Below are 27,301 nucleotides of genomic sequence, written 5' to 3'. Positions count from 1 at the left end.
TGTAAAAGAACTGCAGGACAATGTAATTCCAAATCAGACTAACATAGAACACTGTTACATTCTAGTAAGGGGAGTGTAGCCTGTGACTACATTCTGTGACCTTCAGCCCTCAAAGAAACCCTACACTGGCACAAATTAAAGCTACTGCCCTATTCCTTCTCACACGCATGCCCTACCACCACCACCCAGCCAGAAGTCAAATACTACCAAACCCTGCTACAGGCTGCCTGAAGTTCATGATGGAAAGGTTATCCACTTTATCTGAAAGACCTTAGGTAAGTGGTTATTACTCTGTGCCTCAAATTTACTCTAAAGACTATAATTCTTTATACTCACATGATTAAAAAACTAAATTAGGAATACTAAACAAATGAATGTTATTCTGCAAACGATGATCCAAAATGAATTTTTAATTTTGGCTTTGGTAGGTATCAGGATCAAAGACAGATGTGTGTTTTAGACACACATATATTAGCTTTAGACTAACATTAAAATTATTCAAAATTAAATTCTCTACCTGTATATCACTGACCAAGGATCTTTATATATTTAAAATTATACATGAGCACTAAAAGTTACCTATATAAGTGAAGAATATTGCCAAGTGTGGAAGACAAATATACTATGTCATTTGAATAGCGTGTATATTAAATTATAGGGTAAAACCTGCAAATCAATCATGACCAGAGATGGAATGAGAGGCATCCATGGAAGGGAGACGACTAAACAAGTCATGTAAGCTGCATCTCTGGTTCTTCAAATTGAGGAAAAGGACACTGACCCACCCACTTCCCTAGGGAGCTTAGGAGTCTGGAATAAAATAATGTGTAAGTTCTCAACTGTTTCTCTCCACACTAACAGGCCAGAGAGAGGACATACTTTCATTAGTGACATGGTTACTCTTAAGCTAGTGATTTGGGAGAAACTTAGGGAAAGTCCCAAGGCATCCATCTCAGGTGATTTTAATATTTGAAAATCACTGAAACAATATTTATAGAATCATTCTGCAAATAATAGAGCCCTATGCAAATGCAAAAGCTATTGTTTTGGCAAAGTACCAGGCACTGACAGCTCTTAAAAAGTTCCACCTTACCAGTAAATTTACAGTCTTTGTGGTATGGCCTGCACTGGACCCAATTGGTAAAAAAGATAGATAAGGAAGGGAAAAAGAAAAAGAAAAAGGAAAAAAAACAAACAAACTAAAATCCAAATAAAGCTAAATAAAAACAAAAACCCATAGCCCCCATTCAAAAGTCAGAAGTGTAAAACATACAAACCTAAAATCTTTGACGTCTGCATCAATCCCATTCTGCACTGGCAAACCATTCGTCTTGTCCATCACATCACCCTCCTCCTTCAAATCTCCTAGCTTATCTCCATCAAACGCACCCTTGTTCTTCTTGTCACCTTTGTCGTTTTCATCACTGTCTGCATCCCTTGGGCCCTGTTTAAAAAATAGCTTCAGCTTCACTAATCATCATCAACTAACAATAGAGGGCAACCACTGTGGACACCAGACTACACTAGATGCTAATTAGAACAGGATAGTGTCCGTGCCCTTTCAAGACATTACAATCTAATTAACAGACAACACAGAGGCAGGAACACTGCAGAGAGTCTTGCCAAATGGGGGAGACAGACATACAATTATGTTACAGAGTTTAGGACAGTCTTACCATGCCCAACGTCCCACCATCCCATTTTTTCCTCTCTACCCAAAGCCCAGCCACAACTTTACATCCCTTGGTCCCACTTCTCTACTTCCAAATCTAACTCTATATGATAGCACGACTCCTAGTAAGCCCCAGGTATGGCAGCTAACAGTATAGTTGGAAAGTGGTAGCCTAGGAAAAGAATTTCCTACTTTACCATTGCCTGTGTAAACTCCCTTACTTCTAAGTACTGAGCTAAGTGCAGTCTGACATCATTCCAGTTCAGTTATCTTCCACTTGGCCCTGGGACACATGCCCTGCCAATTTGCACCGCCCCAGCTCCGCTCTCTATCTCAGGCTTACTGCATCAATAATTCACCCATCATCAGGCTTTTTTTTTAAGCTTTCAAAACATGTTAAATCTAACTGTGAACTTCTTTCACCAAGATACTCTAAGATGTGCTTATCTTTCACTCTCTGCCAGTTCCCATACCAGATCATTTTGAGATTACGAGGAAGCCCCTTCAGCGGGATCGTTGCTGCAGCAGACTTTCTCTCTCAAGTGTTTCAAACTACAAAGACTGAAAGACTAGACCTAAAAGAACGGTTTTAGTGCTAAGCACATTGATGCCTTTTCTTCTAAGGAAATGAAGTCTACCCCCTCATAACCAACATATATGGTTAAACAATATATATGGTCCTAAGTTAAGACCTGTACATATAAAGCAAATGTGCCTTGATCTCCAAAAGGAAAAGAAGATTTGGTGGAGTGACTTGACACGGTTCACAGAACTTTGCAGAATCCTACCAAATGGTAAGTAATCTTTGCTGTTATAAAACGGGAGAGAAGCAACCTTGCTTGTCCTCACCACTGACTTCTAGGCAAAGGAAGAAACAAATAGACCTGGACTAAATTAAGCTCCTGTCAAAAAAGAACCAATGAGAGAAAAAGATGAGAGCTATGTCCCAGCATTTCCAGTCACTATAACCAAATTTCACTGGGATAGGGGAGGACCGGTAATGGAGGCTGGGGCAGCGATGCTCGTTTTGATCAGGCAGGCCCATGAATGCAAAATAAATGGATGTTTTCAGAGTAATTCCTGGTGATCTCTGGCCCAGAACAGGTAACTCATGAATCTTGACAGAAAGAGCTCTTAGAGCTTTCTTTCACCTGCCAGCTGAGAGTCCATTTTCCTTTCAAAATCATTCTCTGTTCAAGACACAGAAAAAAGATTTCATGGCTAATATGAACCAAAGAATACGTACAAGAAGGAACACAGAAAGGACATACAACTTCATTTCATGTGACATCCAAGACGGTAAACTACAGTTCTGGCAGCCACTGAGATATGACCTTCACAGTAGAGTCTTCAAAGTGTAAGACTAATATTGGTTCAAAAGGAGTGAATAACAGCCAATTAAGCACCATAGTGAGATCCCAAAGCACAGATGGGAATATAATAAGATTCTAAAGACATAAAGATCTTTCAAAACATCCAGAAACAATAACTCCCTCCTACTGCAAAGGTAAAATTGACAGAAACCATGTATTCATTTTCATATCCCCAGCACTGAATACAGTGCTTGGCAGAAGTTCAAAAAAAAAAAAAATGTGAGAAAGTAAACTGATATGACCAAAAAATCCTGTAAAACTGAACTACTAAAATAAGAAGGATCCTCCCATTGTCTTTATCATAGGACTCTAGGAGATAGTGATACAGTCTAGATAACAAACAACTCAGCCTGAATGGGCCACTATTAATGTCAGTAACAAGAGTATTAGAAAGATCATGCCACTAACACACCGAAGTAACCTTCCATCAATCTATAAATCAAGTCACTGGCTCAGAAGGAACAGTCCAGCTCCAATTTCTCATAAGCAGTACCAAAGGTTTGCAGGCAAAAATAGGAAGGAAATGGAACAAAGAAGCAGTAGGAAATGTCACCAACAAGCAAGAAAGCTGGTGACAGGGGAGATTCACTCACCAAATCAACACAGTAGTATCTCTCCTTGGTGACCCTTTAGAAGGCCTCCTGAGAAGCTGCTGGGCCTGTCTCTAAGCTGACTACCATGGCCTGAAAACAGTCACTGATACTTAACTTTCTTAGTTATACTGCCAGTGGAAGATTTTCAAAGGAATCCCTAGAATGGGCTGTTTTTCACCCATATTGTACAGTCTACTCATATAAAATATAGCTCCCTGAGCTTTCTGCTCTGAGTAGGCTATAAATTCCTCAGAACCATAGGTTCCTTTGATTTGAAGGCAGGGGGCCCACGAGAAGCTTCCATTCCTTGATTTGGATGGTCACTGAGTGTATTCATTTTGTAGAAATACATGCAGATGAACATTTATGACTTAAACACTTTTCAGCAAACAGGTCACATTTCAATAATGAGTTTACTTAAGAGAAAAAAGTTCAGTAAGTTAACAGCAGTCCAAAATAAAAACGGTTGACACGTCTGATTTTTTAGCTATACCCAGAGTACAAGTGGGAAGACTTCTTCTCAAAAGTCTGCTATTAAAAGAGAATGCAGGGGCACCTGGGTGGCTCAACGGTTGAGCATCTGTCTTTGGTTCAGGGCATGATCCCGGAGTCCCAGGATCGAGTGCCGCATCGGGCTCTCTGCATGGAGCCAGTTTCTCCTCCCTCTTATGTCTCTGCCTCTCTCTGTGTGCCTCTCATGAATAAATAAAATCTTTACAAAAAAAAAAAAAAGAGAGAGAGAGAGAATGCAGGGTTTAGGATTATAAAACTGGTCTCTTAGAAATGTGAACACCTAGAAAGAAAAGAACAGGAGTACATTATATGGGATTTTTACAGATGCTTTTAATATTTAAGATAAGGGTAGGTATTCATAGCTATGTGGTCTTTCAGAAAGAACTAATCCAGATTGCACAGAACCTAAATTCTATCTCAACTGCTAACACTAACTGGTCAGAGGACTTTGGACAGGTCAATAAACCTGAGTCTTGGTTTTCTCATCTATAGCACAGGCATAATTTTGTTTAAAGCAGAATAGTTATGAAATGATGCATATGCAAAGGATTTATGAAGTATAAATCACTTTATACAAAAGTAATATGACAATTAGCAAAAGCTAGGCACTGGGATGGTGTTTCTTGTATAATATTATCCAAGATATCAAGATTAAAACTCTTAAATGCCCCCCAATTAAGTGGTTTAACTCTAATATAAGTATACAACCAATCTGGCCCTCCCAGGGACACTCATTTTCACAGTGCAGTGGCTGTATGATTAGTGTTGAACATCACTATCTTTAAAATTTACAAGTGTCTGGGCTCACACCCAGAGATTCTGATTTAATTGGTCTGTAGAAGCTCCCTCAAGTGTTATAAAAAGCTTCTCCTCAGCAACTCTAATAAGCACTCAAAATGAGAACCACTGTAATTAAGTCCAACATAAGCATCATAAAGGCAGGGTTTTTGTTTGGCTTTTTTGTCACACATTACCTAATACATAATAATAGTACTGAAAAGTCTGTTATCTAAATAAAAGAAAAAACAAGGATTAATAGCAGCATCTTTTTATTGTGGGCTTCCTTTAAATGAATGTTAACCCAAACCTGCAGTCAAATATAAGCTCCAATGAGTACTCAAAATGCACGTAGCCCAGCCCAAGCAAAATCTCGAGAGGGGCCAAGAAGGATTCTGAGATGTCCTGTCTACACAGACATGCAAGACTATGCTCCACTGCGAGATACCAAAGAATTAGAGAGCAGATAGAGACAAGAACATTATATTGTGGAAATCAGAGTCCATCCATTTCTGGCTCAGCTTCCTCAAAAGCCTCACACAACAGGAGGAATATTTCAGAGAATATCTATTAAAATTCTGAATGAGCTAGAGAAATGAGAATTTCTCCTCTTACTGCAGTGATCTTACCACAAAGCTCCATGGAACAAGTCATATTCAATGAGATTAGTAATTTTCCTCCCTTCTTTCTAAAAAGGAGTATTTTGCATATTTGAAATGAGAACAAAGTTTGAATTGGGACCTACCATTTCCCTTCTAAGTCTCATTTTTTGCATCTATAAACTCATAGGGACAACAGTATCTACCACAAAGGGTTGTTTCAAGGATTCAATAAGGCAATTCATAAAGTGAAAATTTTTCTTAAAAAAATTTTAAAATTACTTTATTCCATTTCACATTTTTCCCCCACTGCCGTTTTCAGACATATTCACCCTTCACTCTCCCAAAGCCTCAAAATTGCTAGATTTCTTATATCTCTCCCCCTGCAAAAAATCCTTCTGGCTCTGATCATTAGGCCACTTGTACCAGTGATTTTCCTGAGATGTGCAGAATTTAGCCACCATCAATTACTACATTTCATCAAATCAATTTATAAAACATATCATCATTTTATATACTGCTAAAATGGAAATACTGGCAATTAAACTATTATATATTACCATTTGAAAGATGAATCCCAATGAACAAAGTGGGGAGGTAGGTGTACACTCTAGAGACAGTGGAACACAGAATATACCAGGTACTGAGTACATGGATAAACTAATTCCTGGTATAGAGAAAAGAAGAGTGTCCCCTCTGCTGTGATAACCACCAGACTGGGGGGGAGGTCCCACAAAAAACTATCGTGACCATGCAGAATGGCATCTGTTATTACAGAGATGAAAACAAAACAAGTTTTCTGAAAGTTCGTTGTTGCTTTAACTTTTTATTTAGTCAATAGTTAAAAGCTTGATACTACAAAGTAGAGCATGTAGATTCTTGTTCAAAGGAAGCTCAAATCTGAAGGGGCTCTATCCTATAGATGAAGTTTCTGAATGTGATCCATGGCCTCCTGGCAATTTAATCTCCCAAGAAAATTATGTATTTATCAAACTTCAGTATGCATGCAAATCACCTGAGGGTCTTGGGAATATGCAGGTTTTGATTAAATAGATCTGGGGTAGAGTCTGAAATTCTGAACTGATAATATATAATAAGCTCCCAGGTAGTGATAATGCTATTGTCCCAGAGACTTTGCGGAGCAAGATTCTCTGAGGTTTACAAAGCATTTTCATATATATTACACATCCATACGAGTTAGACTTTGTGGGTTTTTAATTATTCCATTTCACAGAGGAGAACATTAAGGTTCAGTTGAAATTCAAACCCCTGACTTCTAACTGCATTACACTGCACAAAATTGTTTTATGTTTTTTGGGTTTTTTTCCTGCACAAAGTTTTTAAACAAAATAAATTAAGTAGCAATGGTTACCTAAAACAAATACAGTGAAGATTAGAAAACCCAGTTATCAAATTTTGTGACCCAAACTAATTGCTAGAAGTATGCAAGCCTCCTCTAGGTCAGAAAGCAGCCAGTCTCTACACACAAGTAGAAAGGCCTATCAAAGGTAAAAATCTTAATAAAAAAAAAAAAAAAAAAAGTAAAAATCTCTCCTCTTCAAGGTTAAGGTGATCTTCACCTAAATATGAAGTTTAAGTGGTCTTCTCATTTCCCTAGGCATCATAAACCAGAAAAGTAGACATTACAATCCACTCTTCTGACTGGGTAGACTTCCATCTATTTGAAGATTGGTTGGTATTCCAAAATATAAACAGTAGGGTTCTTCGACAGGATATTTCACTCAGTGGCCTCACAATACAGTAGTCACAGGTGGTTTTGTAACCATTCTGAACCATGCTTTGTTGAGGGGGGATTTTATTTATTCCAGAAGTAAATAAAGGATACGAAAAGAAAATTTTAAAGTGTTGACTCTGACTGAACTGGTATTCTGAGTTTTCCCATTATTCTGAAACTGCTACTCTGAAGTTTTTGATTCATATGCAGAAAAGTACCAAATTTTACAGTGGGTGCTAAAAACAAAATACTCTGAGATTCTTATTGTCAGCTTGAAAGTACTCTCATCACAGAAGCCAAAAGTACTCAACCAAGTCCATTTGTACAATCAAAATGAACTTAAGAAAGCTCAGGAAAGCTAGACAAATACTTTCATTCAAGCTGTAACCAAGACACAACCCTACTGAAAGTGGAAAATCACTGTAGAATGAGTACATTACTTTAGTTCTAAAATATCTTTAACTGAAAGGTTATTAGAGTCTGAATTACCTGTCATCAGTATCCAAGAATGAATGGCCGCTTAAGTGCTTGCTTTGAGGTCTACATTCATTATACCATCAGAGATGATATTTTCAGCTCTTGGAATTAAAATGGAGCCTCTCCACAGTTTACTGGGGGTAGAACTACCCAAAGTGAAAATATGTGAGTGCTCTGACCCATAAACCACCAAATGCCACTCTTAGAACAATTATCTAAAAAGCAGTAGATATTCTCTCTTCCCTGACTTCTGAACTCTTTCAGTAACAGACTAGATTTAAAAAAAAAAAAAGGAGGGAGGGAGGGGTGGTTCACCTTTCCAAGAAAATGAATCCATACCATGACAACCAACAAGTTGACTCAGGTTTCCATGACCAGAGCTTCGGTCAAACTCATAATAACCAACAGGCAGAGCAAAGCCAGGCTGATAAAGTAGCCGATAAAAGTAGTTCACCAATCCTTAGGCCTCCATCCACCAAAAGACTACATATGCAATGTGGTAGCCTGATGTCACCAGTCTTCCTGGATCACCCATTAGACACAATTCAAGTCAAAATATGCAATAGTATTTCATTACCCACAATCTGCCTTCTGAGAATTTGGAACACAGATTTGGAGAAGTTTCATTTATCTTTATGCAAACCTCAGAAGCTTGATAAATTACCTGATTGTGAGAGCTCAATTTTCTGACCTCTTAACTTTGAGATCTTAAATTCCTCTGGTGACAATACTGTACAAAAGCTAAAAATTACTAGTCTCTCAGGACAACTGGGAATTAATGCCATCTTTACAAAATTGAATACAAGACAATGAATGCAAAAGATAATGTTCTGTCATAAGATTAACTGATGAAGTAATTGCTTAAAAGAGGGAAGCAGGTAAAAATAATAATTCCATCCCAGCATTTTCTCTTTCTCCTAATTCCTATTATTTTTCTGCTTGCTTACAAACTTTACAGTAAGTAACCCGTGTGCCTCCTAGCTAATACCCAAGAATTAGAAACTGGTCACAAGCATGAGAGAGAATTCAAGGCAAGAGTCATACAGGTTTCAGCTCACCACACTGACAACTTACCTACCCACAATACCAACTTTTCTCCCACAGTAAATAACTAAAAGTTATACACAGAAATTAGCAGGCAGCAGTTCCTCGGAGAAATCTGAACTCATGAGATGGGGAAAGTGTGAGGACAGAAAAAGAGGTGAACCAGAGTTAAGGTAAAAAAAAGAGAAGTAACACCATCCTTCCCTTGGGACAAGGAAATGCTAATTTTGCCGAATCCATTCCTCACCTCCAACAGGTAGATCTTATTCTTCCCAAGAAGTCTTTTGAGAAGGTTCAAATAAAGAAGGCATTTCCTACCTGATCCACAAGCCATTAAACCTAACCTATGTATCTGCAGGATCAAAAGACTCAGAAGCAATCAGGTCAGCTTTGGAATGACTAGTACTCAAGACTCAATACAAAAGCCCCAGTTCAGTCCCTTGATCATCCTAAGGGTCATGATAAAAATAAAATATCCTCTCCTGGCTAAATTCCTCACGCCAAATTTCTAGGTATGAAGCTGGGAGTAATCTAAAACATGTTATTAGAGAGTTAATTTTTTCTGGTTTTCTTGTGCAATTAAAAGCTCCAGCCACATGGCAAGTGTCAATGGCAGCTGAAGCATCATCTCTGGCAGGCCTAGAAAAAAGCTAACTCCATGTGAATTCTGGTTATCTTAAATGTCACCTGTTACCCTCATGCAAACCAAATCAACATTCATTTAATGTCCACTAACATATGAAGGAATTGTACTTGACACCTGAGGAAGCTGCACCAAGAATGAACTCTTGCTACCCTAAAGAAGTTTCAGGTAGAATGAGGAAAACAAGACCATGCCTCTGATACCTAGCAACAGATAGATACAGGACAATAAAAATACTGACAACAAAAGCTGTAAGGTAAGATAAGATAGTTATGGAGGCAAAATGATTAATATGATTTGGGGGAAAGAAGGCCTTTTTATAACTGCCAACAAACAGTATTGGCTGAAAAAGATTTCACAGAAAGGACTGTGAAAAGGTACAGAGCAAGCCAAGTCAGGGGGAAAGGAGGGAAGACAGATTCAGGCTGCCTCTTGTGGCCTCCTGGCTATCACCTGGAATATAAAATCAGGCACAGAACACAGAATGAGGATGCCTCAAATGGAAACGCATCACAAGACATCTAGGTCTAGAGAGTTGATGGCAAGAAAGAAGTAGTTTTGAGAAAGAAAGGCCATCGAAGATGCTTGAGGAAGACGGTTTAAGACTTAAAAGGGAAGAAGTTATGGACAGAGAAACTGCTTTGGCAACAATCGAGCATCAGAGAGGTAAAATGGAGATGAATAAAAAAAATTGCAGATCTAGAATTAAAAGAACTTTGAGTTTCCTGACAAGCCAGGTATATGCGAGGCAAAGCTGTTCAAAGAGGGCCAGATCATCCCACAATAAAACAAAGCAAAGTAAGAATGATCCTACATACCCGATCCACTTTAAGGATTCTTGGGAATTGGCAAATCACCACTCTAAGATCTACTGCCTACTGACACCCCAGCTTCAGCTTTCTTATTTTAATTCCTTCTTTTTTTTTTTTTTTGTTTTAAACTAAAAATGTCTTCTGATAGACCGATGAACTGAGAACTAGATTTCAATTCTATCTCACATTATTATCAATGTATCCCCCCCAAAACACCATGTCTCTGGTTTTTAAAAGTTCAATTTGTATCTCCTATTGTGTTTGCTGGCATCTAATTGCAATAAAAGTGTTTTAAAATACACTGTAATTAGTGCTGTGAATATCTAAGGAAACTAAACAGGCATGTTTTGCTTTAGGGGAGGTAAAAAAAGAGAGATATAGGAACAAGTTCCTCAAGCCAACTTACAAATCCTCCTTTTCTTAGACAGGAATCGCCCGGGGATGAGCTCAACACATACTCCACCATGCTAACGCCTAGTCCCCCACTCTCCGATCGTGGGGACAGTACAGAATTGACCTCACTGTTCACATGGAAACTCTGACCAGGTCTTCTCTGCACCATGATTGGCTGGGAAACTGAATGATCTACAAAAAAGATACACAAGCATGATACAGTGCAGCCAGAGGCTCAAACAAATTATGAGTGATGTCTCATGGATAAACCAATGACTGGGAATCAGGAAGTCTGCCATGGTCAGGTGTGCCAAAACCTCCTGTTGTGTTTTTCCCTAAGTATAAAATTCTACATAAACTAAGGAAAACGGAACACACTCCTCATATATCCAGGACAGCAGAGCAATACAGCAGTTCGCATAACTGGTTTATCTAGCTACAGTGGATACCCTTTCAAGTAGCAGAATTTCTTTTTAATATATTTTATTGGTATTATTACTAAAACAAAATGTGATTTTACTGCCCTTTTTAAAACCAACAACATAATTTGATATTTTTGGATGACTCACTGTCATCTGAGGTTCCATTTTTACATTGCGCCGTAACACAGCACATCAGCTTTTGGATTTTCTCTTTCCTTCCTCCCTAGCCTCCATTCTTTCTTTCTGCTGTCAGTGTGTGCCTTTCAGGTTCTCCCCATCCCTCTTCAGGGGTAGTCTGTCAGAAAAGCATCCGTGCCCGGTGACTTGATTTGGCCCCAACCACATTTACAAATAGATCATCCCATACACAGTACACGGGGGGGGGGGGGGGGGGGGGGCAAGGGGAGGAAAAAGAAACATGGACTTCAAATGGCAGGCATGGATTTTCTGATTCCAAGTATGCTGACAGCAGTACAGAACAAGAAGTTATAGCTGAAATTATGGTCGTTTCAAATAAGACCACTCCCCTGTGGCTAACACTTCAATAAAATATTGAAGATTTGATTTTGTGTTAATTATGTTTTAATAAATTACATCATTATAAGCTCCTTCACGGCAATTATACTACAGGACAGGACACTGCTCGACATGCTTATGTCACTGATGTGAAATTCATGACTTGCCAATTGCTGAGGAAAGGAGCTCTAAGACAGGCATAAATCACAGTACAGATGCTAGATCTAGATTACCTGATGTTCCCCAGGCACTGTCTCGCCATTGATCACCCAGGAATATTCCTTTTGGTCCATCTTTGCTGGATTCATCTGTTTCCCAAAACTTTTTACCTGGCAAGAGCTGCTGCAAATTAAAAATAATAGACGCTTTTAAAGAATTCATAAAGGATGAAAGTACAGCAGTCAACACTTTCTTTTAGACAAGGGTACTGCAGATGCTCATGTGCCCTGAAGGTCTTTAATCACGGTGTTCTGACTACACAGACTGTGCTCAGAACACTACTGTTTATTTCGCAAAAGTCACAGAGAGGCCTAAGTCAAGGAGGGGCCACAGATCACCCCACCACAATAGAGACTCGGCTTAAATATCTAGAATTATTCTCTTAACCTATGCCAAGATTTTTAAGGGGGAGTAGGGCGGAAGGGGAGTGTTATTAGCTAAATGCTTGCTAAGAAGACTCCTTTTGAAAAGAAAGTACCTACAACTACTAAAACATTACTTCTGCCTACATGTGTACTAACTGGCCATACAAAGTTACTCAAGCTGGGGCATGAATTCAGACCCCAGCTATGGAACACTAGAGGCAAAACTCACCTCCTTTACACACAGAGATTGTGTTCACCAAAACCACTTTCGTTACCAGAAAGAAAAAACAAACAAAGCTTCTCAACCACAACACTAATCTATTCCAAGATTTTGGAAAGACAGAAGAGCTATTTCCCCATTACTGGAAGGGAAATAAAATCTCCTAACCTCAGTTAATTTTACCAAAACTTAGTAATACCATTAAAGTGACTTCACAAAACATTCCATGCTTCACAGAAATGTACACACAACGAGCCCTAAACCAATATGAGAACTTTAAACAAGCTATGACCAAAGAAATGCAAAGTAATCGTCAAGTAAAACCCAGTACAGCTTGCACAAGACCAAAGCATTAATGACCAGGGTTATAAAGCGAAATTCCACTAGACTTCCATTATTTTTCATTCTGATCATCAGCTTTACTCACTTAAATGTCCTGGTCTGACATTCTGGTCTGACATTTAGCAAACATAGGTCTTTGAAGATGAGTATGGAAGTTATAAGCAATCAATTCCTAGCAACCCAAGCCTCTCTTGGGTTTATTCTCAGTTAACAGAGCTGGTCTGTTAACTTGAGGGAATGAGAGAGCCAAGGATAGGGAAAAAGGTGGCAGAGAGGGAGAGTTAAGCAGTGGGGTCAAGAAGTGAAGGACTAGACAACTTTTATGTGTCCTAGGATGAAGTGCCGAACTGTCCTGGGTCTCATCCTCTCCATACTAATGAAAGAAATAATTTTCAGGTTCTGGTGATTAGAAATATTGCTAATAAATACCTAGTATGATGCCCACCATATAGAAGGTTCTCAATAAATGTATTCAGTGGCATCACACCAAGGCAAAATTGCTGTAAATCAGAGAAGGGATACTGAAAATTAATGTGAATTACTCAAAGACAATTCAAGAATTCTTGTTTTTAAACTTTTTTTATTCTTTTGGTCTCAAAAATGCCTTCTCACACGATTACGAATATCTCCCTATTGGTTGTTATCTTTTCCAATTAAAATTGTAGTTTTTCTCCTGTATTTTGTAGGGAGTGTGTACAAGAAAGAATGCCGGCAGAAAGACACCTCACTTGGATAATTTTCATATTAATAGTGGATGTTCTCCATATAATAACGGAAAGATAGCTGAAGAGATCAAAATATATTCAGTATGGTGCTCATCCCTCTTCACACCGATTTGGAAATCTTCACTGAAAGTTCAAGGAAAAGGTGCTTCAGGGAACACCCTCCAGATGCAAATACAGGCTTACTGACTGAAAACAGCAGCCCTTTAACTAACTCAAGGCTTCAAAAAAGTCTTCTGGAATCCTGTCATCTTTCACTGTAGTTTGCCAGGCTAACACGCAAAGCCAGCAAAAGCAGGTAAACATGTAAACAAGGCAGGTTCCAGGCCAAATTCTCTCAAAAGGAAACAACAACACAACAAACATGTAAAAGGTGCTAAAAAGTGAAGACTCTACTTCAAAGTAGTAACAGATGTAACAAGTCTCAAAGAAAGACACACCAAAACCCCCAAGACCCTAGTAGAATACAAAAAGGCAACACTGTCTCCCATTATTAACCACTGCTATAAATATAAATCCCACACAGAGATTTATAGGAGCAGCCCCAAAGGTGCTAGAACTCCACATGTTGGGCAGTCAATTAGCTATTATCACTGAAAACAGCTTGGACTGAAAGGGCAAAGTGTGTACGAGATAAAGAAAAGGAGGTGGGAGGAAGGTGCTAGCATGCCAATTCTGGGAAGGGGAAAGGTGGAACCCATGGGCTGCCAAGAGTGCTCTGCGAATGGAAGAAAATTTAAATACTGACCCAAGGGATGTGGGCAAAGACAGAAGTAAACATAGCAAAGCTCTTCCAAATCTCTGGATCTTTCACAGAACCTAGTATTTCTCATTTTCCTCCAAAACATAACCATCTCCACCCCTCACCTGTGTGGTAAACAGCATCAGAAGGGACTCCTAATGACCTCTGCCTCCTGGTACTCATGCCCTTATATAATCCCCATCCCTTTATATCCCTTATTCTCTAAGAAATAACACATAGTAAGAGTGATAGCATGCCACTTTCAAGATATACAAAAAATTGACTACCCATCTTGTTTCTTTCCCTTGCCCTCTTGCTCTCATCTCACTTGCCCTCTTCCTTGCTCACTTTGACAAAGCTCACTGCTATGTTGTGACCTGCCATACAGAGAAGTTTACATAGCAATAAATAAATAAATAAATAAATAAATAAATAAATAAATAAATAAATAAATAAATAAATAAATAAATAAATAAAATAAGGAGAGATCATGGGTCATCAATTCATTAGGAACTGAGCCCCTCCCCTCCCCCGGGGACCCACGGGTGGCTCAGCGGTTTGGCGCCTGCCTTCGGCCCAGGGCGCAATCCTGGAGTCCCGGGATCAAGTCCCGCATCGGGCTTCCAGCATGGAGCCTGCTTCTCCCTCCTCCTTTGTCTCTGCCTCTCTCTATGTCGGAAGGAAGGAAGGAAGGAAGGAGGGAGGGAGGGAGGGAGGGAGGAAGGGAGGAAGGAAGGAACGAAGGAAGGAAGGAAGGAAGGAAGGAAGGAAGGAAGGAAGGAAGGAAGGAAGGAAGGAAGGAAGGAAGGAAGGAAGGAAGGAAGGAAGGAGCTGAGCCCCCTTCCCCACCCCCATCCTCCATCCAACAACCTGTGAGGAACTTACTCCTGACATCAATTTCCTGAGTGAGCCAGGAAGCTGACCCTTCCCTACCTGAACTCTTGAGAGGACTGCAGCCCCACCTGGAATCCTGAATGCAGCTTATCCCTGAAACAGAGATCTTCTGAAGCCATGACTGGGTTACGACCTACAGAAACTGTGAGGCATAAACAACTCTTTTTTTAAGGCACTAAATTTTTATGTAATCTGCTAGGTAGCAATAGGAACTAATACAGTTGTGAATACATTTGAATAGGGTTGTTTTGATAGTCTACACCGTTCTTTAAGAGTTTGTTTTTCTTGTTCTATTTCTTATATCTAAAATCCAAGTGCTTTTGAATTTGGGAAAAATTATATGCTTTCCATTTCATGTTCTCCCCTTGGTCTTATACCCTTTTCTGTATTAAAAAATGTGCTAACTTCTGCAAAATCAGACCAGCTTAGACATGTTAAGCTTACCAAAAACTAGTATAAGCTTACTAAAAACTAGTAGCAGTCACATATTCAAGGCAACTAAAATAAAGACATTAACTGTTCAAATCTGATCATAGTAAAAGAAGCTATAATCTACTGAATTACAAAATAAAGCAAAGTGATGATGAGTATCCAATTGTTATTTCAAATTCAATAGCAACCTCTCTGGAAGTAAAATTTCTATACAGTACTGGCTAAAACATACTGGTTCTCCAACCCACTGGCATCAGTCAACACCTGGAGTTGCCAAATCTTCACTCAAGCCACACCTAAATCGAATCACCAAAAGTGTAAATCCAACTATTGTATGAAAAGACAATTCCTGCTTACCCCATCAAGAACTTGGGGAAAAAAAAATTGTTCTTTGACAGGACCAAAAAGATCATAGCAGAAGTTTACAAAATTTACTTTAAAGAAAGATTAGACAATAAGAGGATTAAAAGACTGATGAGATTCTAAAGGAAGATAAATGAAATTAGGAATGGGTCCAACAAAAGCAAAAGAGACCCAGGGAGTCAGATGGAGGTAGTATGACCCAGTTGGCATATTTACGTAGAGAGCATATGATGCACAAACAAGTCTATCCTTATGAAAGCAATTAATGCACAAGCTAGATAGCAGCCTGATTACACTAACCACTAAAAACATCCAAGTAACTTCCTTGGCTCAGATTCTGCTTAGCAAGCAAACTTCTTAGGAGAACTTGGCTTCCTCCTGTTACCAAGCATGCTGATCACTGAACACAATTACCCTGTCCACTTGAGTTATTATTTCCCATCATAAATTAATAAACTACATTTTGGTTTTCATACAGAAGTCTCTTGTGGTTCTGTTAAGTGTAGATCAATCCCATAATCTAACCACCTCTTAATTAGTGATCAAAATCCCTTGCAAGACCTACAAACTGAGAACCAGGACTTGGGGAATCCCAGCATCCTCCCCAGCTATACAACAGACCTTGTACTCTTCCCTGTATTATTCCATTAAATGGTATTCCTAATTGCCCCAACCCCTCAATAGTGTCAGTTCTCAAATCTCTGGGAAAAAGACACAACACTATTTATCTCAGCTTGAAAAGAGGTATAGAAAGTAAAGAAATCAGTAAGCTTATTCATGAGGCTTCTGGAGAACAAGAGAGAAACCAAGCACTGGTTTACAAGCAATGTTAGCCACTGAGAAAACCTCTAAATTTTGCTTGGAAACACCTTTTCTCTTTTATTATCTAACAAAAGAGACAATACCCAAAGCCACACTTGTACTATCAATCACAACATTAACGCCCACTAAGAGCCCTTTAAACAGATGTGGAGACAATAAAGGGATTCTTATTTTAAGAAACAAAGTAGCAGTAAAACATATGCCAGTGCTCTGAAATCATTTTTAAAACCAAACTGATTTTAAATCCCAACTCAGAATTTAACCCCTCTCGGCCTCAGTTTTCTTACTATAAAATGAACTGTAGTGAACATTAAATGAAATCTCTGTTAAAAAAACAGTAGAATGCTGAGCTCTGAGCAATCACTCAGAAAACCAGCTGCTACTATGACTTAAGAGCACTAGCCAATGAAATGCTCCTAGGTACTCAGCTAGCAGATGTGAGCACACCATCACCCAGGCCACTTCAGCATAAATCCTATAAAATTAAGAGCCATAACAAAAGAAGAGCTAGGATTACAGTTTTGCAGAAATAAAGAGGCAAGAGTATTATTAAGGCCTGGACTTGTCTGACCACACCATCACTACTAATATTTGCACAGGAAAGTACCAGTGATGTTTTCTGATCTCAATCCTAAATGCACACTACAGCAAGTACTGTACTCAAGAGGAATAAAATAGCAGGTAACTGCTCACACACTCAACATAGGCTGCATAGAGCTATCTCTCAGAGCAGATATAGGCTTCCTAAAGAGTACTATTCACAGGGATGCATGCTACAGCCCTGCAGGCATGATCAGGTTTGATCATGTTACCTGGCAATGCAATCTTCCAACACAAGCTTAGTTTCATCACTGGAATGTAACCAATGCAGCAAATACCTGGTATTATTTTACCCAGGTGATAAGATACAGCACCCCCCCCACCCAAATTTCTGAATCTCTTAGTACATATTCTGATTACATTCTTACTGCATTAGAAGAATTTGACATGAACTCAAAGAAAGAAACTCAGAACTGCCTGAAATAAAATATATAGTTGATAACCACTGACAATCACACCTTCTAGGCAGAGTTCTGGTATATGACAACTGTGTAATTTTCAGAAATCCCTTCTCAAAATCTTAATGCCCTAGGGGTTCTACTTAGCCCCCTCATACCATAAAGGATTACTGTGATATCAAATACACAAAATGCTTTCATAAATACTATGAACTACACTCACAAGTCATTTAAAAAGCTTTAACAATAAACAGCTTAAATATAAAAGCATACATCAATATACTTTATAGGCCTTTTTTTTTTTTTAAAGGTATACACCCATTCACTTTTAGGACAATTCTTTTGGAAAGAGTTTAGAAAACACATACATCAAGTGTCACATTCGTTCCTGATAATTTATCTCAACACAACAGTAAAAAGACAATTCAAAAGGAAAAAAACTCTACATTCAAAGTCTACGGGCAAAAACATTGGGAGAAGGTAAATGTCCACCTAGGTAGCTGTGGTACTACAATGCAAGCTCCCCCAACCAGCCACAATGACTATACAGAATGTTTACGAAAGAACACTAACTTTTAAAGGAAAAATACAAAATTGCATGTGCACCCTTCCCTTTTGAATCAAAATTGTAAAGAAAACTAAAAACTGAAATAGATGCTTATTGGTGTGGTGGCATTATGAATGACTTGTTACAAAATATAATATACTTCTATGATTTAGAATTTATTTTCTAATAAATAAAACTGAGATTATAGTAGTATGGAATTCCTTACAAATAAGACACCTTCTCTTAAACAGACACACTTGCACTTCAACCTAATTTCACATTAACAAAATCAGTGGCAATTTTAAGGAGAGAGCTCAGACCATATGTTTCAAATATTTCTAAGCAAGCAGATAATGACATCTAATCCACTCTGAAAACTGTAGTCTACGTAAGGAATGTTGAACATGTTCAAAGATTTAATCATAAGCCAGTTACTTTCTTAATTAAAAGTAAGTATAAAGAAGGTGGTGTTTGAATTTTTATTTTCTCTTCAAAGTTTAAGGAATAGGATCTTCTCAATTCACACTTCCCGTTTATATATCTACTAATTAAGGATGTGCCCTGCATTTTTTTAAACAGCTAGGCAATACTTATAAAGATTATTTTTAAATGTTAAAACACCTTTACTCTGCTTCATTTCATTCAAATCACAATAAAATAAAATTAAATTAAATTAAAATAAAATAAACCCAAAGAACCAATATTTGCTACAATTTTTTCACATTTTTCTACTGGCAGATTCAGAACCTGGCACCTAGTAATTATTGCTTAAGCTGTTCATCTAGGTGTCAAGATGCTCACTACTGAAAACAAATTTCCACATTAATGGTCTCGTAAGTAAATATCTCCCTCAGTTGAAATCTAATGTACTCCTTTTAAAAAAGAAAAGTTTAATACTTTGCATAATTATAATTATGCAGTATATAAAATTAACAGGTTTTATAAAAAATATTTTTCAGCTATTAAACACTTTTCATAAACACTGTCAATAGTTATATCTAACGTCTTTAGCAACACTTCCACCGCTAAGGATGGAATGATACAAATCACTTAAGCCTGGCCAATGAGGGAAAATTTGACATTCTCTCCCACATCTGGAAAATCGCTACTGCTTTTCTGGCTACTGAAAAATGTCAAGAGTTTCAGCATCTGAAGTACTGATGTCAAAATGTAAAGTATTACTTGAACAGGCCCCGAAAATGTACAGTCTGTAGAGGCACTACCAGAAATTAGAAATAAAAGTAGTAAAAGACACTCTTTGCCCAAAGAAAAAACTTCTTAAAAAGAAAAACCTATCAGGAATGAAACTGATATAGCTAGAAGGCATTCATTTTAAGATAAGCACACTGATAGTGTACTTGAGGACCTACTTCAGATGAAGAAAGGAACATTACCCTGGTGATAGGACTGGTCAGGACTGCTGTACAGGAAGGAGAGAGTTCAGAGTAAGAGGAGAGTGGGAAGGACTCTCCACAAAGAGCTTAGACAGAAAGAAGGAAAGAAAAGCAAGTGGGGCAGTGCCCACCAAGAAGAAAGGAGTCTAGCCAGTGATACAGGGAAGCAGTAAAGAGAGGTGGAAAAGGCAACTAGTCTAGTGACCAGTGAGGATTCCTGGAGCACCAAAACGTTGGACTCTTAATCCAATAAATAGGCAGCAACAGGAAGTAACATCGTAAAAATTTAGTTCATAAAATTAATCTGACATTCCTCCGTAAAATGGGGTGTTGGAAAGTTAAACAGACATGGGGAGGCTAAGCAAAGAGGTCACTGCAGTAATTAGGCATGAAACATTAAGAGAGGGGACCTGTGGAAATGGGCAAGGAAGGTACAAATGTCTGCTTAGATATCTCTCTCAGCTTTCAAAGCATAAAAAAAAAACCTACATAATTTCAAAAATGAGGATTCATAGCCCATTTTAACAATCAAGAATGAAGTCATTAAGTATGCATAAGCAAGTCTATCACTGCAATTCTTTTAATCAGTAATCTATTCTGTAGAGTCAACTGAGTGCAAAGTCTAGATTTTGCACTAATTTTAAGGCTGTCCTGAAGATCCATGGTGGGTTGCTGGGGAACCGTATGAACAAAAAGACCAATTAAGTAGCCATAAGAAGAATTTGGTAGATCTGAAATTTTAGGACAACTACAGGTTAGACAGATTTGCAGTCAGTTCACCGACAACTGCTAACTCCACAGTGTACCCTCTTCAAAGGAGCTCAGTGGTTCTTGACCACATAGAAAACACAATCACTGTGAACAACTTCATCTAGGACATGAGACACACAAGACAGTGGTAACAGCTACATAAAAAAATTCAGAGATACTGTTAGCACCTCAATCTCCATGTTCTTTTGTGATCAAATACCCTGGGGTAAACTCCACACCAGTCCTTTCTCACCACATATCCCTTTCCCAATCCACTGAAGTCAAATTCTTTATACTTTCCCCCTTTAAGTTATTGGAACAGGGCCAAAAGAGACCTCTTTTCTCTGCCATCTTATAAAACTTGATAAACTGACAACAAACTATGTTCAGAAAATGAAGAAGTGCCAGAGTGAACGAGGCTTTTCTGCAGGATAAAGGAAGAGCATACTAAAGGAGCAGAGGACTATGTTATCTTGGCTACCTACAGGTTACCTACAAATAAGGTCATTTTTTGGGGGGGACGCCTGGGTGGCTCAGAAGTTGAGCATTTGCCTTTGGCTCAGGTCGTGATCCCAGGGTCCTGGGATCGAGTTCCACATCAGGCTCCCTGGAGGGAGCCTGCTTCTCCTTCTGCCTATGTCTCTGCCTCTCTGTGTGTCTCTCATAAATAATAAACTTAAAAAAAAAAAGTCATTTGTTTTTCTACATATAACTATACGGTTTGACCTATAACATAACCACATTCATGTTATACTAGGTCTAAATTATGTAAGTGATTCCTGCAAGAATATCCAAGAGCCCCAATGTACAAAAGGTAAGCCTCCACGACACTTAGGAAACCTGTAAAGTTCATGAACCATGAAAACCTCAACATTGCTTTATGACCTACCCACCTCATATCCGCAAAGCAGGAAACAGCTCAACTGAGAGAGGAGAAAGAGTCTTTTGCCTCAAGATGGGAGCAAATAATTAAACCCACCCACACACCCAGTCAGCTTCAGGGCATTTCTAATTATTAAATTGACAAGACAAAGATCTCAGTGTGCCAGATATGGACAAGTTCCCTCTTTCATGCACTCCAGGAGATGAAAATTTCATAGATATGGCTACTATGTATACCAGGAAGACCAATACAGAAAATAGACTACTTCCTCTACATGCTTGGCTTTAATGAGAATCACAGATTGCATTAATTAATTAAGAGACAACAGATTAACTTTGGTTAATTCTGGTTCCTCATCAGCGAAATAACAGTAAAGAAGAGAGAATTACACAGAATACTGTTTAACACACACTTGAACAAGAAAAGTCACAAAAGTAATTCCTCTTTGCTAAACACTATTCTATCTGGTTGTGTACATATAATGAGGGTATTTCCATGCCCCAGCAGATGGCCCAGAGAAAGTATCCCATTGATCTAGTTACAACTATATTAAACAAAAGATCCTTTATAATAAATCAACTCGGATTCAACTTGGATGGTAACAGCACTGCTGATTTACTATTCATCTTATGTACTACTCTTTGCAAAATAATCAAATAGTTTTGAAAATATAAAAATATGCAAAAAAGGGTGAATGAATAGAGGCTTTTCAGTTTTGTCAGGTCCTCATCCTCCCCTTCATAACCCCACATTCCTCAGGATGGAAAAGTAATCTGAATAAAGAATACAAGCAATAAATATTTACTGAATTGAACTAAGGTCCCTTGCAGGGAGGGCAATATCAACTTCTGGAGTAAATGAGAAAATAAGGAGGAATCCATGCTTAGAAAAAAAAGTATTTATTTGTAAGATTCATTCAACACAATATATTAAGCACCCAATATTTACAAAGTAGTAACTGGCTGAAGCCCCTGCTCTAAACAAACTTACGTGCAAGGAAATAGAACACATTTACACAAATCACTACATATAAAATAAACTAGAGCCATAAGACTGACACAAAAAAACTTGCTGCTTAAATTCCTCTCCATAACTTCTGGTTGGTTAGAGCAAAAAAGATTTTCTAGAAGACCTGATCACTGAAGTTAAGATTTTAAATAATGGGCAGACTGTGGACATGCAGAAATAACAGAAAACCCAAGATTTGAAGTGACAGACATATGAATTCAAATAGATGGTTCATGATCATGTTAACCTCTCTAATCCCTTTTTGCCTGGGCTATAAAAAGGCATCATAAACATTGCAGGACCACCATGAAGATTGTAATGTATATGAAGTGGTTAGCATAGTACCTGGAAAATAAATGTGCACTATATTGCAGCTATCATTCCCAAGCCTAACAAAATAGAACTTGGGAGTCAAATCCACATCTTGATACTCATGACTTAGTCACTTTTAACCTTAGGACTCATTTTTCTCATGTAAAAAAAAGGTAGAAATATCTCCAAAAAAATCTGTTGGGAGATTCATATAGGCAATAAAATCAATGCCAAAGTATCTTGAAAAGTGCTAATGCATTACTGTATGTAGTTCTTTAGTTGGCTTACCTTCGAATTAAGCATAGTGATGTTGATGAAAAGAGTAGGCACATTTTAGCCAAAGGAGGATAAATGGGGGAAAATGAAGATGGACTAAGCAGTATGTGGAATAAACTATGTCCTGCTGGAAAGGAGCATGTTTTACTGCATTCAAACACTGCAAGACAGAACAATGCTAAGTCTGTCCAGTCATTGCAGTACAGGACAGAAGGCAGATATTAGAATGAGTGGGGTTCCAAACAGGTCTCAAAGTCATGAGACAACTGAAAACCAGGTTCCAAATGTCAGATGCATCTACCTTCTCAAGGTTAAAAGATACTTTCTTCTTTCTTGTTCTTCAAAATGCCCAATCCCCAAATTATTCTGGATCCCAGAAACTTCCCCCAAACAATATTCTTAAAAAGGTCACTTCATCTCAAACACATATGTCATTAATCTAGTACAGGAAAGTTATGCACTAAGATCTCATTACTCCAGGTCACTTGGTCTGGCTAGCTATGTTTTCTCTGAAGTAAACATTTCAACAGCAAGATAACCCAAAATGCCCAACAACCAAATGGTACTAATACAAGGTTAAAGGAACTAGGCAGATTTACCATTCCTATCCATACTCAAAGCTACATTTTGGGGCAGAAAGGACTCATTACACTGTTTGGTCAGGAATTCGTATATTAACACACCAAATGCTTTATTAGTTTTTCTTCTCTTCTGGAAGAATGTGTGCAAGATTTTGCTGGCAGACAATATATCTCCTTTCCAAAATTCAATACATTTTGGAGTCGAATGCATTACTCTTATGGGACTCTAGTTCTAAGAAACTGCCATTGTAAGGTAGCTCTTCCTGGGCTAAAATCCTAGAAGTACTTTTAGCTACCCAAAAAGCCTTCAATTCTATGAGCCATTCTGTTTACCATGATGGTAAGATGTGGAAAAGATTTTAACAGACTTGGTATCCACATCGAGTTTCCACTTGCCCTAATTTCAGAATTAACACCCGTGAACCCTTAGGGACAGACATTTCAGAAGTGCCGTAGATAGCTGTAGACTGGTGAATGAGACACTTAGAAAACCAAGTGAAAAGTTTCAGAACCTCTATATCACAAGGGCGAAGTCACTCTAAAAAGACACCTTTTAGATGCCCTCTAGCATATCCTAGAGAAAGTGGAACTATTCCCCTATTCCATCTTTCTAAAGATATAGAAATAAGGGCTAACTCCAAAATCTTAGACTTGAAAGGGTCCTGGGAAACTAGTCCAATATCTCTGTCTTACAGATGGAAGAAAGCAAAATCCAAATAGGATGAACATCTGAGCCAAGGCTGGACTGTGGCTTCAGGGTTTTGGTCCAGAGACAGCTTTATCTGGCCAAGTTACATCCTTCTTTGGGTGAACAGCTCTCCAGCTCTCCAAATCACTACCAAATTCCTCCCTCTACTAGCCATTCTGCTATTTTAACTTACAGATAGAATTCCTATGTAATGTCTAACGAGAATCTACAGCTATATTTTAAACATATCTCACCTTATTCTACTTCCAGGGAATGTGATAGGATTCATTATGTCTCCACATACAAGAGCATTTGCCAGATCTCCTTCCTCAGGTTTACAAACTTGTCTATTGTAAGTTTTTCTATGCTTCAGTTTTCTAAAACAAAGATGAAGGCCACATATCTAAATACATTCCATTTATACCTGAAATAATCACTACTATCTTAATATCCCTGAAAGTCATCAAGTTTTCTACAGGTAAAACATTAAGGAATCTTAAACAGAAAAAGTCCTCAGCTTTTAAGTTAAAAAAAAAAAATTATGCAGAGTAAGGTGCCTTTTCTGTCAACAGCTCTCCCCTTGGCAAATCCATCCTTTTTTAGGACACAGAAAGTAATAACACTGCTGCCCTCCTATAGGTAACAGCAAATAAATCCAACAAGATCCTAAACCAAATCAATGTAGAAACCAAGTCCAGTAACCCAAGGTTAGTGAGCCTTCCCCAGTACTACAAAGATACACCCTTGAATACTCAACTAACAGACTCATCTTTTCATATGTAAATTTTTAAAGCTGCTCCAAGATGTGCCTTTAAACTTTTCAGTCCTACAACTTTAAGCTGAATAAGTGGCCAGCCAAGATAGTAGCTGAAATATTTGAAAATAATTTCTGGCCTTACTCCTAAAACATTTTAATACCTTCCTTCTTATGTTGACTTTCTAGAACAAAAGGCAAGTAAAGCACTTGTGCTGTGAACCCTCAGGTAAGAATAATGGTACTTCAGGCAACCAGCAAGGTTTGAGGTGATGTCTTAAGTAGCCATTTCTTAGCAAGATTTCAACTAAGAAATGCTCTAAATTTTGCAAAGCGACACCAAGAGTCTAGTATTGGCTTTGATGAAAAAATGTTTAACAAGAGCCAAGTAGCACTAACTTCACTAAAAATTACTCTGAATAGAGCCAATTCTCTTTCAATTCTAAAGATTCACACATTCTTGACACAGGTATTGCTTACCATGAGGACTCACACAAGCTTGAGCACACATACATACCCACACCAATACACATGTAGTAAGTGCAGCAAAAATACTCTATGCCTGGCTGAAAAGTCAATACAATTTACTTCAAATTTTAGTGTTTATATGAGTAGACTATATTCATACACAACCCCTCTCCCAGAGAGGGAAAAAAATTTAATGAAGTTAAACTAATTAGAAGCTGTGCTTTATTATAAAATCTTATTATTTCTTCATTTCTCTTTTGACATTCTCCCTTATAATACTGCCAAAAAAAAAAACCCTCAGGAAACCACTGAGTGGCTCTCAAACATCTGACTCCTGGTTTCAGCTGAGGTCATCATGTCAGGGTCCTGGGATAGAGCCCTGCAACCTGCTCCAGGCTCAGTGGGAAGTCCACTTAAGGATGTTCTCTCTCTCCCTCTGCCCCTTCCCCAGCTCCTGCTTTCTCTCTTTCTTAAATAAATAAATCTTTAAAAACTTCTCCCATCCTGGACCCCTGCAGACCCTAACTAAACCAGAAAATGTTCCCCAAGTCTTACATTCTTCCACTCAAGTAATCACAAACTAGTCCAGTTAATACTGATCACTCCCTTCTCTAAACATGAACCATACATAGAAAACACTTGCATTCTTTCTGTTGCCATGTGTATTTACTGCTTCCTTAACTACCTACGAGCTCCTAGAGTACAGAAGCCTCACTCTAAGTTTTTCTCCTTTGTGCCTAAACAGTAGATTATGCTTTAAAAAAAAAATGGGGCACCAATGGGGTGCCTGGGTGGCTCAATCAATTATTGATTGATTTCAGGTCATGATCTCAAGGTCAGAGGATCCATGCTCAGCACTGAGTCCGCCTGTCCCTCCCTCTCGGCTATTCCCCTAGCTCGCACACCCGCTCTCTCTCTCTCTCTCTCTCTCTAAAATAAATAAATGAATAAAATCTTCTAAAAAACAAAATAGGGCAGCCCAGGTGGCTCAGCGGTTTAGCGCTGCCTTCAGCCCAGAGCGTGCTCCTGGAGTCCCAGGATCGAGTCCCACATCAGGCTTGCTGTATGGAGCCTGCTTCTCCCTCTGCCTGTGTCTCTGCCTCTCTCTCTCTCTCTCTCAATCTCTCTGATAAATAAATAAATAAAATCTTTTTAAAAACATAAATAAATAAGCAAGTAAGTAAGTAAGGGATGCCTGGGTGGCTCAGCGGTTGAGCCTCTGCCTTCGGCTCAGGGCATGATCCCAGTTCTGGGATCGAGTCCTGCACTGAACTCCCTGCGAGGAGCCTGCTTCTCCCTCTGCATACATCTCTGCTTCTCTGTGTCTCATGAATAAAATCTTTAAAAATAAATAAAATTCAAAAATAGGAGCACCTGGCTGGCTCAGATAGTAGAGTTTGTGACTCTTGATCTTGGGAGTCATGTACTCGAGCCCCACAACGGAGGTTAGAGTTTGCTTTAAAAAAATAAATAATAACTTTACTATTGGGCAGCCTAGGTGGTTCAGTGGTTTAGCTCCGCCTTCAGCCCAGGGCGTGATCCTGGAGACCCGGGATCAAGTCCCATGTCAGGCTCCCTGCATGGAGCCTGCTTCTCCCTCTGCCTGTGTCTCTGCCCTCCTCTCTCTCTGTGTCTCTCATGAATAAATAAATAAAATATATTTTAAAAAAACAACAACAAAAAACAACTTTAGTATCTATATTTTGGGAGGGACACATATTAAGCATCTTTTTTAAATCCTCTCCCAGACTATCAATTTTTATACAGCTTACCAAAATGGGATTTTTACCATCAATTATTTTATAAGTAGTAGCTTCACTTACTCTAAGGGAACATGCTATGGAAAGGAAGCCAGGTGAGAATCCCAAGCTCCATCATATGTGATCTTGGGCAAATTAATTCATAAATCTCAGCCTCTTTATCTGGATAACAGACCCATCCTCATAGTTATT

At 38.5% G+C, this 27,301-nt stretch overlaps 1 protein-coding gene and 1 long non-coding RNA gene across 26 annotated transcripts in view; one reads left to right on the top strand and one right to left on the bottom strand.

Annotated features, from left to right (window-relative positions):
- PUM1 (pumilio RNA binding family member 1) overlaps nt 1-27,301 on the bottom strand; it is a 134,080-nt gene that overhangs the window by 58,079 nt on the left and 48,700 nt on the right. For 11 of the 20 annotated variants that reach the window (XM_038531319.1, XM_038531321.1, XM_038531328.1 and 8 more), the window contains 3 exons: nt 11,803-11,911; nt 10,645-10,823; nt 1,278-1,444 (listed from right to left, as the gene is read on the bottom strand). The exons of 4 other annotated variants lie outside the window; for them this stretch is intronic. In XM_038531319.1, coding sequence (XP_038387247.1) covers nt 1,278-1,444; nt 10,645-10,823; nt 11,803-11,911 — 455 coding nt within the window. The remainder of the gene's footprint in view (nt 1-1,277; nt 1,445-10,644; nt 10,824-11,802; nt 11,912-27,301) is intronic. 5 more of the 20 variants (XM_038531330.1, XM_038531331.1, XM_038531338.1 and 2 more) reach the window with 2 other exon arrangements.
- On the top strand, nt 56-14,678 carry LOC102155561. Of its 6 annotated transcripts, XR_005355899.1 has the most exons (5): nt 56-275; nt 659-827; nt 2,403-2,466; nt 10,663-10,936; nt 13,402-14,677. It is a non-coding gene; the product is annotated as an uncharacterized LOC102155561 (long non-coding RNA). The 6 variants fall into 6 exon arrangements; XR_005355900.1 differs by lacking the exon at nt 2,403-2,466 and having other exon boundaries at nt 13,402-14,678; XR_005355901.1 differs by lacking the exon at nt 10,663-10,936.

This window comes from Canis lupus, chromosome 2, assembly GCF_011100685.1.
Source record: "Canis lupus familiaris isolate Mischka breed German Shepherd chromosome 2, alternate assembly UU_Cfam_GSD_1.0, whole genome shotgun sequence".
Lineage (NCBI taxonomy): Eukaryota > Metazoa > Chordata > Mammalia > Carnivora > Canidae > Canis > Canis lupus.
Note: the sequence above shows the minus strand (reverse complement) of the source record. Positions and strands in the feature narration are given on the sequence as shown.